At 34.1% G+C, this 14732-nt stretch overlaps 1 protein-coding gene across 7 annotated transcripts in view; it reads left to right on the top strand.

Moving 5' to 3' along the window:
- STAG1 (STAG1 cohesin complex component) overlaps positions 1–14732 on the top strand; it is a 371021-nt gene that overhangs the window by 222156 nt on the left and 134133 nt on the right. For all 7 annotated transcript variants that reach the window (XM_070238181.1, XM_023620972.2, XM_070238185.1 and 4 more), the window contains 2 exons: positions 4313–4464; positions 6781–6854. In XM_070238181.1, coding sequence (XP_070094282.1) covers positions 4313–4464; positions 6781–6854 — 226 coding nt within the window. The remainder of the gene's footprint in view (positions 1–4312; positions 4465–6780; positions 6855–14732) is intronic.

Here is a 14732-nt window from a genome sequence, read left to right as displayed (position 1 = left end):
ACAGCCAACATCATACTCAATGGACAAAAACTGAAAGCCATCCCTCTGAGGACAGGAACAAGACAAGGGTGCCCACTTTCACCACTCCTATTCAACATAGTACTGGAGGTGCTGGCCAGAGCAATTCGGCAGGAAAAAGAAATAAAAGGAATCCAAATAGGTAACGAAGAAGTAAAACTCTTGCTGTTTGCAGACGACATGGACTTATATATAGAAAACCCCAAAGAATCCATAGAAAAACTATTAGAAATAATCAACAACTACAGCAAAGTAGCAGGGTATAAAATTAACGTGCATAAGTCAGTAGCATTTCTATACACTAACAATGAACTAACAGAAAAAGAACTCAAGAACTCAATCCCATTCACAATCGCAATGAAAAGAATAAAATACCTTGGGATAAATTTAACCAAGGAAGTGAAGGATCTACACAATGAAAACTACAAGACTTTCTTGAAAGAAATTGACGATGACATAAAGAGATGGAAAGACATTCCATGCACATGGATTGGAAGAATAAACATAGTTAAAATGTCCATACTACCTAAAGCAATCTACAGATTCAATGCTATCCCAATCAGAACCCCAAGAGCATTCTTCACAGAAATTGAACAAACAATCCTAAAATTCATATGGGGCAGCAAAAGACCGCGAATTGCTAAAGTAATCCTGAGCAAGAAAAACAAAGCTGGCGGAATCACAATCCCCGATTTCAAAACATACTACAAAGCTACAGTGATCAAAACAGCATGGTACTGGTACAAAAACAGGTCCACAGATCAATGGAACAGAATTGAAAGCCCAGAGATAAAACCACACTTCTATGGACAGCTAATCTTCGACAAAGAAGCAGAGGGCCTACAATGGAGAAAAGAAAGTCTCTTCAACAAATGGTGCTGGGAAAACTGGACAGCCACATGCAAAAGATTGAAAATTGACCATTCTTTTTCACCACACACCAAAATAAACTCAAAATGGATCAAAGACCTAAAGATTAGGCCTGAGACAATAAGTCTTTTGGAAGAGAATATAGGCAGTACACTCTTTGACATCAGTTTCAAAAGAATCTTTTTGGACACTATAACTCTCAGTTGAGGGAAACAATAGAAAGAATAAACAAATGGGACTTCATCAGACTAAAGAGCTTCTTCAAGGCAAGGGAAAACAGGATTGAAACAAAAAAACAGCTCACTAATTGGGAAAAAATATTTACAAGCCACTTATCTGACAAAGGGTTAATCTCCATAATATACAAAGAACTCACACTGCTTAACAACAAAAAAACAAACAACCCGATCAAAAAATGGGCAGAGGACATGAACAGACATTTCTCAAAAGAAGATATGAATATGACCAATAGACACATGAAAAGATGTTCATCATTGCTAATCATCAGGGAAATGCAAATCAAAACTACACTAAGCTATCACCTTACACCCGTTAGATTGGCAAAAACATCCAAAACCAAGAGCGACAAATGTTGGAGAGGTTGTGGAGAAAAAGGAACCCTCATACACTGTTGGTGGGAATGCAAACTGGTACAGCCACTATGGAAAACAGTATGGAGATTTCTCAAAAAGTTAAAAATAGAAATACCCTATGACCCAGCCATCCCATTACTGGTTATCTATCCTAAGAACCTGAAATCAGAAATCTCAAGAGTCCGTTGCACCCCTATGTTCATTGCAGCATTATTTACAATAGCCAAGATGTGGAACCAACCTACATGCCCAGAAACTGATGATTGGATAAAGAAGATGTGGTATATATACACAATGGAATACTACTCAGCCATAAAAAAAGACAAAATTGGCCCATTCACAGCAACGTGGATGGACCTCGAGGGTATTATGTTAAGCGAAATAAGCCAGTCAGAGAAAGACGAACTCTGTATGACTCCACTCATACGTGGAAGGTAGTATATTGATAAGGAGATCTGATCGGTGGTTACCAGGGAAAAGGAGGGGTGGGGGGAGGGCACAAAGGGGGAAGTGGTGTACCCACAACATGACTAACAATAATGTACAACTTAAATCTCACAAGGTTGTAATCTATCATAACATTAATAAAAAAAAAAATTCTAAAAACTTATTTTCAAATTTGTACTGTAATGAACTGATAACAAGTTGTTTGTGGTCAGCACCTATTTGCAGACCACACTTCTGAGTAGCACAGCACCAGAACAAGTTTGTCATTCTGTAGCCAGCAGTTAAGATGTGAAGGCTAGAAGAAATATTCTTCTCTTTGGTTGTTAAGGAGAAGCCACTTCAAAGCTCTTGTCACAGAATCCAGGCTGAATTCCTGTAGGATTATTAATTCATAAAACCGTTTTGTTGTTAATACCAGTAAAACTTAATTAGTGCTCACTTTGCAGGAATGAGCCTTTTTTCAGTGGACTCAACAAGACATCACAATCCCCATGTTGTGTCTATGTCCTTAAATTAGAAGTCTCTCTTTAATAGCTGTTTATTTGCTTATATGTTGGTATGTGAAATGAAAATTTCAGTGAAGTTTAAATTTTACAGATTCATAAACATTTTGTCTCAGTCAATACTGCTATATTGTATCTGATACTTTTATGAAAATGTATTGATCATTTTGCATTTTTCTTTGTTTTAGTACGTTGATTATTTTGTTGTTTATATATCTAGCATGGTAGGAGGGTCATTACAAATGACAACTGGAGTTTGGGATCTGGGTGCACAAGGAGATATAAAACTGAAAGCAAAAGCCATTAAATTCAAGAAAATCTGTCTCAGCTTCCACTGGTGAATTCTAGCCAGAGTTGGTGTTAATTTTAATGCTTGCCAACACCTTGATCTTCAAGTCATTTTGTTTTAGAGATCTAGAAGTATATACTAAATTAAGCTCTGTTGGGTATGACTTTGTATGCTCAGGACAAGCTCTGTTAATCTGTTATCCCTGACTTGGGCAGTTTGAATGAGCCAGATCCCTCCTGTGTTTGATCTAGTCTACTTTTTTATACAGATTAATTTAGGAAGTACTTTTAACCTTCATAGTATCACCAGATATTCTACTGACAATGTATAAAATGCTAGAAAATCACTAGCCTGTATTTTGAAACACAAGAATATTTCTCAATTTACCATATTGAGATACTATCTCAGAAAAAGGGCAGCATTTTCATTAAATACATTTCTAAGTGGTTAATAATGTAAATTTCTTTTTCAGGATTTATGACTTATATTTTGGTTTAAGGGCAGCAGCAATCACTATTAACATGGAGTTAGCCAAAATGTAGAGAGAGTTTCAGAATAACAAATTGTGTGTGTGTGTCACAGTGTGTATATAGATAGAGATACAGCGTTATGCATGTATGTTTATAGATGTAATTAACAGGCAATAGTGAAGTTTTAAAAGAACTGCATGTTCGTATTTCGTTATGGATATATTTGCAGATAAGTGGATCAGTTCTTCCAAAACACTGATCAGTCCATTTTTATAACTGAACGTTTGTATATATAGATGAATAACCTAAAAATAAAAGAAGAGGGAAGTTATTACCAGCACAAACTCTTATTCCTTTTCTACTATTTCCTACACTCTCATCATATCAATAAAGAACATAAGCATACACAAAAGTTTGTGTCATACCTGCTTTTCAGAGGACTGAAACAGAAGTTTGACAATACTTAAGATTTATAAGTACAAGTGAACATTTAAAAGTAGATTAACACTGTGACTAGGAAAAATAGGTCAATTAGAAGTTCACAAAATACATTTTTACTGAATTTAGTGAGTTTGGTAGGATCAGTCTGTTTTTCAGGGGTTAGAGATTATGCCATTCAGTGAGGTGAGGAACACAGACATAGGACCATCTTTGGGGTAAAGATCATGAATTGATTGTGAACATTTAAGGCACCTTTGACACATCTAAGTAAAGGTATTAAGGAAGCAATCGTATATACAGAACTCGTGGTCAGAAGAGAGGTCTGGTAGACTTGATTCTGTGCCCTCACTAAAGTGTGTGTATTTGAGGGTGGGGAGAGGGGTTGTTGAAGACACTGCTTAAATCTTTCCTGCTGGTAATTAGAATGCTGCTGTTTTTAAGTGGAGAATATTAATGAGCTAAGCTATAGGGATGCTGAGGCAGAGAAAGTTATGTTGCAGACTGAGAAGAAAACTTTATTTCTATAAAATAATTTCTCTCTTTCTTTTTAAGTTATGCCTGGATTGTCATACATAAATATTGACTAGTTTATTTCCTTCATCCGTTTCTCTTACCAATTTGTAATCTTATGGATAAAGGTCTGATTCATAGGTGAATGCTAAATCTTTCTTTATTTCATAGCCATGAAGCTCATGACTGCCCTGGTGAATGTTGCCTTAAACCTCAGTATTCATCAGGATAATACACAGAGACAATATGAAGCTGAGAGAAATAAAATGATTGGGAAGAGGGCCAATGAAAGGTTGGAGTTACTGCTTCAGAAACGCAAAGAAGTAAGTTTTATGGTAACTGAGATTCTCACGTCCTGTAAATGTGTAGTAAATATATATAATATTAGTTTTTTTATTCTTTGTAAAAAGGTTTATGTATATTTTTAAAATTTATTTTTTCAGTTATATTATTTGATCTCAGAGTTTTCAAATGAAACTAGAATGTTCACCCAGAGATTATCTGAGTGCTGTCTGATGGCACAACAATCCTACTTTTGAAAGAAGGTGGTCTGGGAGTTAGGTAACTCAGAAAGATTATCAGGCTGTGGGCTCAAAAAGCATGACAAATACTAATGTCAGAACTGGGGGCTAGCAAAGCTCCATTTCCAGGAGAAAGCCAGAGACTAGTTATTAGTTGATAATAAGGCATTATTCTGAATAAGATTGATCCTAGTTTTATGATAAAATTTTCTTACATGTCTTGAAAGTGATTTTAAACTAGGTTTTTAGTAGGTAACATTTTTATTCACCCAATTGGAAATAAAGTTTTAGATCTGCCATATTAGTCTTGGAAAAAGAATTTTAACTTGGAAACAGAATAATATCACATTGCTACAAGTAAATTGCTTTCAATGAATAATGTGTTATAACAGGCAACCAGAAGCAACATACTTATGATTAAATTATTACCCATACTATATTAGCATCCTAGGGCTGCTATAACAGATACCACAAACTGAGTAGCTTTAAGAACAGAAATTTACTATCTCATAGTTCTATAGGCTACAAGTCAAAGATAACTCCAGTCTTCACATGGCCTTCTCCGTGTGTGTGTGTGTGTGTGTGTGTGTGTGAGTCTATCTCTAAATTTCTCCTTTTTTTCAATAAAGACACCAGTCATATTGGATTTGGGACCCACCCTACTTCAGTCTAACCATCTTAACTAATTCCATCTGCCACAACCTGTTTCCAAATAAGGTTTGAGGTACTAGGTGTTAGGACTTCAGCATATGAATTTTTTTTTTTTTTTTTAAAGATTTCATTTTTAAAAAATCCTTTTTCTCCCCAAAGCCCCCCGGTACATAGTTGTGTATTCTTCATTGTGGGTTCCTCTAGTTGTGGCATGTGGGACGCTGCCTCAGCGTGGTCTGACGAGCAGTGCCATGTCCGCGCCCAGGATTCGAACCAACGAAACACTGGGCCGCCTGCAGCGGAGCGCGCGAACTTAACCACTCGGCCACGGGGCCAGCCCCGGCATATGAATTTTTGAGGAGCACAGTTCAATTCATAACATATACTATATTTAAAATATTACAGAAGTAAATTTTGGAACTGTGCTTCATTAAGTACTGCTATCCAAACTGTATGCCTCTTATAAATTAGTTAATTTTTATATAATAAACTTAGCAAAAGTAATTTTTAAAACTTATAGTAAGTTACAGTAATTTGAATGATTTACTATAGAAGTATTCCTGAATTTATTTCACTAAAACCTGAAACAAGGCATATAGCAAAAGAATAAATCTGAAGGAATTTTATTGTCACAATTGAGTATGCAGTAAAAGCAAATATTTCACTATTACTGCAGAACAAATTAGAATAAGAAATATCACCTTGAATGTAATTTTTTTTTCTTTTTCTGCAGGGGAAGATTCTCCCTAAGCTAACGTCTGTTGCCAATCTTCCTCCTTTTTTCTTCCTTTTTCGCCCCCAAAGCCCCAGTACATAGTTATGTATGTAATTTTTTATCAGGGCTTTTATTCCTTTGGGGGCAGTGAATAAACTCAAAGTCAACTCTGGTCAGTAGTGTTGCCTGAAATTTGTATCTTTGCTATAGTATTTTATTTTGTTGCTGCATTCCACCACTAATGGCTGGATCCTTGCTATCTTCAGTTATGCCTCCTATGTTGGGAACTCGCCCTACTCTGTTATGGGCTAATCAGATGCAGAGCAATATTTGGATCCTTTAGGTGGAATAGGAAGTTTCTTGTATAGTGGCAAATATGATAAGCAAGAATGCTCTGTTACCAAGAAAGGCAAAACCAAGCCAGGGAACTGATGTGGATAGAAGAGGTATAGGAATTGAGGTCTATACCCAAAGGAGATAGGAATTGGGCCATACTTAGCCAGTACCCCTCCTTGTTAGACATTGTGTAGTTTGTGTCGAGAGAGACAGAAAGAAAAGTTCAAAAGCCACTGTAGTAAAACTTTAGAAATGATGCGAGAAAACTGGTTTCAGACATCTGCTGTATTACAGGTGAGAAAAAGGAGTGATAATTACCCAGAATGAGAATAGTGAGGAATTAAAAACAGAACTGTTCATTCCGAATAAAATAATCGCTGTTTTAATTTATGTATTTTATTTTTTTTTCATTTCAGCTACAAGAAAATCAAGATGAAATTGAAAATATGATGAACTCTATTTTTAAGGGTATATTTGTTCATAGATACCGGTAAGGGATTTAAAAAATCGCTTAGATGATTTTTAACTTAAATAATTTATTGCTTGTTAATCGTAGCTAATTATAAAGGTATATGACTCTAATTTTTTGTTTTCTTTTCTGTAAAACGGCTTTGGCTATAAAAGCTTAATAAATATCATGCTATTACTATGGAGGAAATCATACCACTGCCACACTGTTCTAAATTCAGAACATATGCTGTTAGAAGCATCCAATGTACTTTGATTTGTACTGATGGAATATTAGTTAATAAGATATCATTAATTTAACGTGTCCTTAATAGGATGTGATTTTCTTGATATTTGAGAATATTAAAATGCCCTGCTTCCTGCCTTGTGGCACTTATCTTGTTCCACGGTTGAATTGACCAACAGTCTTTTTAAAACACCTCTGTGAAGATGGGAGAAAAATGGACAGAAAAGGGCACCTCTGCAGATAATGCAACAACTCTGTAACATCATTTTTTTTACCTTCAACTGTGCACATGAAAGTAGAAGCAAAGTATTTCCAAAGTATTTTTGTCATACTCCATTGCAGATGAGTTTAGTGTTTCTGTGAAACCTGTGAACTTTTAAACTATTAACCACGTTATTAAAGAGCATATTTCACAGAGAATTAACGAGTCCTATACATACATTTGTTACCTTCTTTTAATCAGGCATGGTATGGTATGTTTAGGTAGATAGTCACAGGTAATAGAAGCAATGTGTTGAGACATATTTGAGACTTTAGTTGTCCAGGTTATTCAAAAAGTTAGTGAAAACAGGGAAATCGTTTCGAAAGAAAAAATGCAACTTTGATGTTTTAACTTAAACATTTTGTTTTAATTCAAGGTAAAAAAGGTCTTTTGAAATAAAGCCAAGGTCTTTACTTTGAGTATGGACTGTCTAATTGGAGTTTCACATCCTCTTTCTTGCTTAAACTATACATATAAGGAATTATTGACAAGTTTGTTTGAAAAACAAGAACTTCCATATACCTGCCAAGCAGTCTTTTTTTAAATTGTAACTTTATGCATGTATAATTAACATAAAATAAACTGTAAATTTAAATGCATAATTTGATGAGTTTTGACATATATATGCTAGTAGAACTACCACAGGCAAGATAATGAATATATCCATCATACTCAAAAATTTTCTCATGCCACTTTGTAATTCCTCCCTACCTGCCTTCCTGCCACTGTCCTCCCTTGGGCAGTTATTAATCTGCTAACTGATTTGTTTACACTTTCTAGAATTTTAGAGAAATAGAATCATACAATATGTACTTCTGACTTTTGTTACTGTTGTTGTTTTGGTCTGGCTTCTTTCACTAAGCAAAATTAGGGTTTTTCATTATTAAGACTGTTAACCGTAAGTTTTTCATAGATACCTTTTTTCAGGTTGAGGAAGTGTTTCTTCTATTCCTGGTTTTCTGAGACTTTTTATTAGGCATAAATGTTGGATTTTGTCAGATGCTTTTCTACATCTATTGAGATCATTATGCTGTTTTTCTTTTATAAGACTGTTAATGTGGTGAATTCAGTTGGTTGATTCTCAAATGTTAAACTCAACCTTAAATTCTTTAGTTAAAACACAGACACAACATACTGTCTTTTTAGGTATTGTTGGACATGATTTGCTGAAATTTCTCTAAGAATTTTTGCGTCTGTGTTCAAGAGGGATATGTATCTTTTTTTATTTTATTAAATGTCTCTGACTACTTTTTGGTACCAGGGTAATGCTGGCTTTGTAGAATGAGTTGCAATATATTCTTTCCTCTTTAATTTTCTGGAAAAGTTTAATAGAGTATTATTTCTTCTTCAGATATAAATTATACCATTGGGGCCTAGAGCTTTCTTTGTAGGGATGTTTTTAACTACAAGTTAAATTTCTTTAGTAGAGATAAGACTGATCAATTTATGTCTTGAAAGAAAATATCTTCATCTAAGTTGTTGAATTCTCTTCAACAAGTTCAGCATAAAGTTGTTCATCGCTATCTCTCTGTCATCAGTGTGTCTAGAGCTAATCAATTGTGTTTATTTTTCTTAAATGAAATTTTGGTTACATTGAACTTCTCTATTGTTTTTCTGCTTTGTTTCATTGATTTCTACTCTTTTCTTTATTATTTCCTTTCTTCTGCTTACTTTGGGTTTCACTTCCTCTCTTCTTTAGTTTCTCAAGGTGGAAACTGAGATAATTGATTTGAGGCCTTTCTTTTTTTCTAATATAGTAATTTATTTCTATAAATTTCTCTATTATTATTGCTTTAGCTATATCCTCTAAATCTGGATATTTCCATTTTCATTAAATTTAAAATACTTTCTAATTTCCCTTTTGACTTGTTTCTGTGACCCATGGATTATTTAGATGTGTGATATTTAGTTTGTAAATATCTGAGAACTTTCCAGATAACTTTCTGTTACTGATTTATAGTTTAATTCCATTGTAGTCACACAACATACTTTATATGATTTGAATGCTTATAAACTTAGTGAAATTTGTTTTATGGCCCACAGTATAGTCTATCTTGATAAATGTTCTATTTGCTCAGAGAAAGAATATGTATTCTACTTTTGTTTTTATGTTAGTTAGGTCAAAATTGGTTGATAGTGTTGTTCGAGTCTTTTCTATCCTTATTGATTTTCTGTCTGTTCTAACAATTATCGAGAGAGATTTTATAGGAGTACTTTTTGTATTCTTGATACAAGTCTATTATCACATAAATGATTTGCAGTTTTTTTCTGCAGCTTTCTATTAATTTGCTTATTGATGCCTTTTGAGGAACAAAAGTTTTCAATTTGAATGAAGTAATTTATCAGTTTTTCTTCTCTGGTCATGCCTTTGGTGTCTTGTCTGTGAACATTTTGCCTAACTCTAAATTTTCTTCTGTTTTATTCTAGAGGGTTTAATCATTTCATCTTTTCGATTAAGGTATATGAACCTGTTTTTTCTTTTTTGAGGAAGATTAGCCCTGAGCTAACATCTGCTGCCAAGCCTCCTCTTTTTGCTGAGGAAGACTGCCCCTGAGCTCACATCCATGCCCATCTTCCTCTACTTTATAGTGGGACGCCTGCCACAGCATGGCTTCCCAAGCGGTGCCATGTCCGCACCCAGGATCCTAACCGGCGAACCCTGGGCTACTGAAGCAGAACATACACACTTAACTGCTGCACCACCAGGCCTGCCCCATGAACGTTTTTTTTAAGGATTGGTACCTGAGCTAACATATATTGCCAGTAGTCTATTTTTTTTTCCCCTTCTTCTCTCCAAAGCCCCCCAGTACGTAGTTGTATATTTCTAGTTGTAGGTCCTTTTGACTCTGCTATGCGGATGCCCCCTCAGCATGGCTTCATGAGCGGTGCTAGGTCCATGCCCAGGATCTGAACTGGTGAAACACTGGGCTGCAGAAGCAGAGTGCTAACTTAACCACTCAGCCACGGGACTGGCCCCTATGAACCATTCTTTTAAGTTAATTTTTGTGTATGATACAGTATAAGGGTATAAGTCCACTTTTTGCATATAGGTATTCATTTGTCCAAGCACCATTTGGTGAAAGACTATCCTTCTCCAATCAAATTGCCTTGGCGCTTTTGTTGAAAATTAAATGACCATAAATGCAAAGTTTTATTTTTGGATTTTCTAGTCTATCTATTCTTACATTCATACCACTCATATTGATTACAATAGTTTTAGAGTGGTTTTTTTTAAGCTTTATTGAGATATAATTAACATAACATATGTAGGTATAAGATGTACAACGTGATGATTTGATATTGTGAGATGACTACCACAATAAAGTTAACACCTCCATCACCTTACGTAATTACCTTTTTGTGTCTGTGTGGTGCTAACATTTAAGATTTACTCTGTTAGCAGCTTTCAACTATGTCATATAGTATTGTTAACTGTAGTCACCATGCTGTTATTATTAGATCTCCAGAACTTGTTTATCTTATAACTGGAGGTTTATACTCTTTGACCAGCATCTCCCCATTTCCCCTACCCTCCAGCCTCTGGCAACCACCATTCCACTCATTCTACTCTGTATTTTGGCTTTTATAGATTCCACATATAAGTGCGAACAGACAGTATTTGTCTTTTAGAGTAAGTTCTTAAAAGTAGATAGTGTTAAGTCCTCCTACTTTATTCTTTTTCAAAGTTGTGATTATTACAAGTCCTTTGCATTTCTGTATAAATTCTAGGATCAGCTTGTCAATTTTTACACAAAAACTTGCTGGAATTTTGATGGAGAATATAATGAATCTGTAGACTAATTTGGAGAAAATTGCCCTCTTAACAATATTGAATCTTCCAGTCTATAAATATAGATTGTTTCTCTATTTATTTAGATACTCTTTAATTTCTATTAGCAACTTTTTATGATTTGCAGTATACAAGTCTTATACTACTTTTGTTAAATTTATTTCTAAGTGTTTTCATTTTTTATGCTGTTGTAAATGTAATTGTTTTCTTAATTTCTGTTCTACACTATTCTTTATTAATATATGAAAACAGTTTTTTGTTACCGCAGAATTACAAAATATTTTCATTAGTTCTATAGTTTTTGGGTTGTTGGTGTGTTTTTTTTGTAGATTCTTTGGATTTTCTACATACAGGATCATGTCATCTGTAAATAAAGACAGTTTTAATTCTTTCTGTCTATGTCTTTAATTTCTGGGGGTTTTTTTTGCCGTATTGTACTGTCTAAAATCTCTAGTACAGTATTTAAAAAAGTGGTGAGAGAAGATAGGTTTGCTTTGTTCCTGATCTTAAGAGGAAAACAATCTGTCTTTAAGATTAAATAGGATGTCATTAGGTGTAAATTGTATGTTCATACCCTGTAGTAGGATGAGGAAATTTCCCTCTAGCATAATTTGTTGGGTGTTTTTATGATGATTGATTGACTTTCTTTTTTTTTTTCGTTTTGGCTGAAATGATTATACAGGCTTTTTCCTTTATTCTATTAATATAGTGTATTAATTCATTGATTTTCAGGTATTAGACCAATCTTGCATTCTGAGAAAAATTTCACATAGTTATTTATAATCCTTTTTATATGCTGCTGGATTCAGTTTGCTAATATTTTGTTAAGGATTTTTGTATTTTACTTTTATAAGGGGTAATACCTAGGTACTTGGTTGTTAATGCCGTCAAGTCAATTCTGATTCCTAGCAACCCTGTGTACAGCAGAGCTGAACCCTGCCGGATTTTTGTTTTTGTTTTTGTTTTGTGCCATCCTCTCATCTTCTGGCGCTATATGACAATGTTCCACAGCTTCTTAGGATTTTCATGGCCAATTTTTTCAGAAATCGGTGGCCAGATCCTTCTTCCTAGTCTGTCTCAGTCTGGAAGCTCCAGTAAAACCTGTCCACTGTGAGTGAACCTGCTGGTATTTGAAGTACCAGTGGTGTAGCTTTCAACATCTCAGCAACACACAGCTGCCACAGTATTACAACTGAGAGACAGGTGGTGTGATTCCCTGTGCAGGAAACAAACCCAGGCCTCAGCCCAGAGAGCATCAAATCTTAACCACTAGACCACTAACCTGGTTACTAGCCTCATAGAGTCCACTGGGAACTGTTCCGTCCTGCTCTGTTTTTTGAAAGAGTTTGTGGAAGATTGGTATTATTTCTTCTTTATTAATTTGGTAGACTTTACCAGAGAAGCCCTTAAAGCCTAGGTTTTTCTTTGTGTGAAGGTTTTTAATTACTAATTAATGTTCTTATTATAGATCTACCCCAATTTTCTGTTTCATGTTGATTCATTATGGTAATTTGTGTCTCTCAAAAATGTGTCCATTTCATGTATATTGCAAATTTAATGGCGTAATGTTGTTCATGATATTTCCTTACAATCTTTTTTGTAGGATTGGCAGTGATGTCTCCTTACTCATTTCTGATTTTGTAATTTGTGTCTTTTCTATTTTTTGTCTTGGTCAGTCTAGCTAAAGATTTATCAGTTGTGTTAATCTTTTCAAAGAACTAACTTTTGGTTTCATTGACGTTCTCTATTTATGTGGTTTTTTATTTTGTTGATTTTTGCCTCAGTCTTTATTATTCCCATTCATCTGATTGCTTTAGTTTTAATTTGCTCATCTTTTACTAGTTTTCTAAGGTTTGGAGACTCAGACTATTGATTTTATATCCTCTTTCTTTTCTTATCTAGCATTTTATAAATTTCCCTCAAAGCATTGATTTAGTGACATACCATGACTCTTGATATGTTGTATTTTTGTTCAGTACAAAATATTTCTCTATTTTACTTGTGATTTCTGTTTTGACTCATGGGTTATTCTTTTGTTTAATTTCCAAATATTTGGAGGTTTTCCAAATTAATTTCTGTTGTTAATTTCTAATTTAATTCCATTGTGGGTAGTAAACAAACTTTGAGGGATTTCAGTCATTTTACATTTAATGGGACTTGTTTCTCACCCCAACTAATTGTATTATCAAAAAACAGTATTCCATGTGCTTATAAAAAGAATATACTATGCTGTTTTGTTATATTTTCCTAAGTTGACCTTTTTATCGTTATGAAGTGTCCCTTTCTAATATGATGTTTTTATCTTAAAGACTTTTTTATCTGAAAATACCTCTCTAGCTCTTTTGTGGTTATTTTTTGCATGGTATATCTTTTATCATCCTTTCACTTTCAACCTATTTGTGTTTCTGAATATGAAATATGTCTCTTACGGACAGTCTATAATTGGATCTTGTGTTTTTATCTAGTCTAACAATATTTTTTATGGTGGCTCTAGGTATTAAAATATGAAGAATAAGTTATTTGAAACTTCATCCCATTAAGATGACTCAATTTCACAAAGATATCACATCTTTGCTCTAGTATAGCTCCACTTTCTTGTCCTTCCTTTGTGCTGTTATTGTTGTATGTATTTTATCTGTGTTTCTTATTAACCCAACAATACTATGTTAACCATTATTGGTATATACAGTCTTATGACTTTAATGAAATTAAGAGGAGAAAAGAAATTTTATGCCATCCTCTATATTTACCCTCTTGTTAATATTTCCAGGACTCTTCATTTTCTCTGAAGGGTTCGCTGAGTTATTGTATAGTGTTAACTCCTTTCAGTTTGAAGGACTTCCTTTACCCTTTTTAAAGGCAAGTTTACTAGCAGCAAATTCTCTTAGTCCTTTTTTTTTTATCTGGAAACGTCATTATTTAAACTTCGTTTTTGGAAGGTAGTTTTGCTGGGTATAGAATTCTTGGTAGACAGTTTTATTTTTTGCTTACGACACTTTCAGTGTTATTTTACCACCTACTGGACTTCATTCTTTCTGGTTAAAAACCAGTAGTTAATCCAGTTGTTCCCCTGTACACTGAGTCAGTTTTTATTTTTTGCTTTCAGGAGGGTTTTTTTTTCCCTTTTTCTTTGGCTTTCAACAGTTTCCTTATTAGTGTCTAGGTGTAGACTTCTTTGTGTTTGTCCTACCATGATTTTGTTGGCCTTTTTGGGTCCGTAGATTAATATTTTTCATCAAATTTCAGAAGCTTTTAACCACTGATTCTTCAAATATTTTTTACCCATTTCTTTTTGTTTAGACTCCTTTAATGCATATGCTGCTAAATATGATACTGTTCTACAGGTTTCTTGAGCTTTGTTTCTCTCTCTTCAATTTTTTTATCTCTATTTTGTAGATCATTTCTAGTTACCTATCTTCGCATTCAGTGTTTCTTCTTCCAAGTCAAATATGCTCCTGAAACATGAGTTTTTTTATTTCAGTTATTGTAGTTTTTAGTTGGTCCTATTTTTATAGTTTTTATTTCTTTATCAGGATATACTGTTGGTTGAGTTCTTTAAATATGGTTTCTTTTAATCCATTGATTATATTTATTGGATCTGATTTAAATATTTTGCTAAATT

This window comes from Equus caballus, chromosome 16 (assembly GCF_041296265.1).
Source record: "Equus caballus isolate H_3958 breed thoroughbred chromosome 16, TB-T2T, whole genome shotgun sequence".
Taxonomy (NCBI): domain Eukaryota; kingdom Metazoa; phylum Chordata; class Mammalia; order Perissodactyla; family Equidae; genus Equus; species Equus caballus.
Note: the sequence above shows the minus strand (reverse complement) of the source record. Positions and strands in the feature narration are given on the sequence as shown.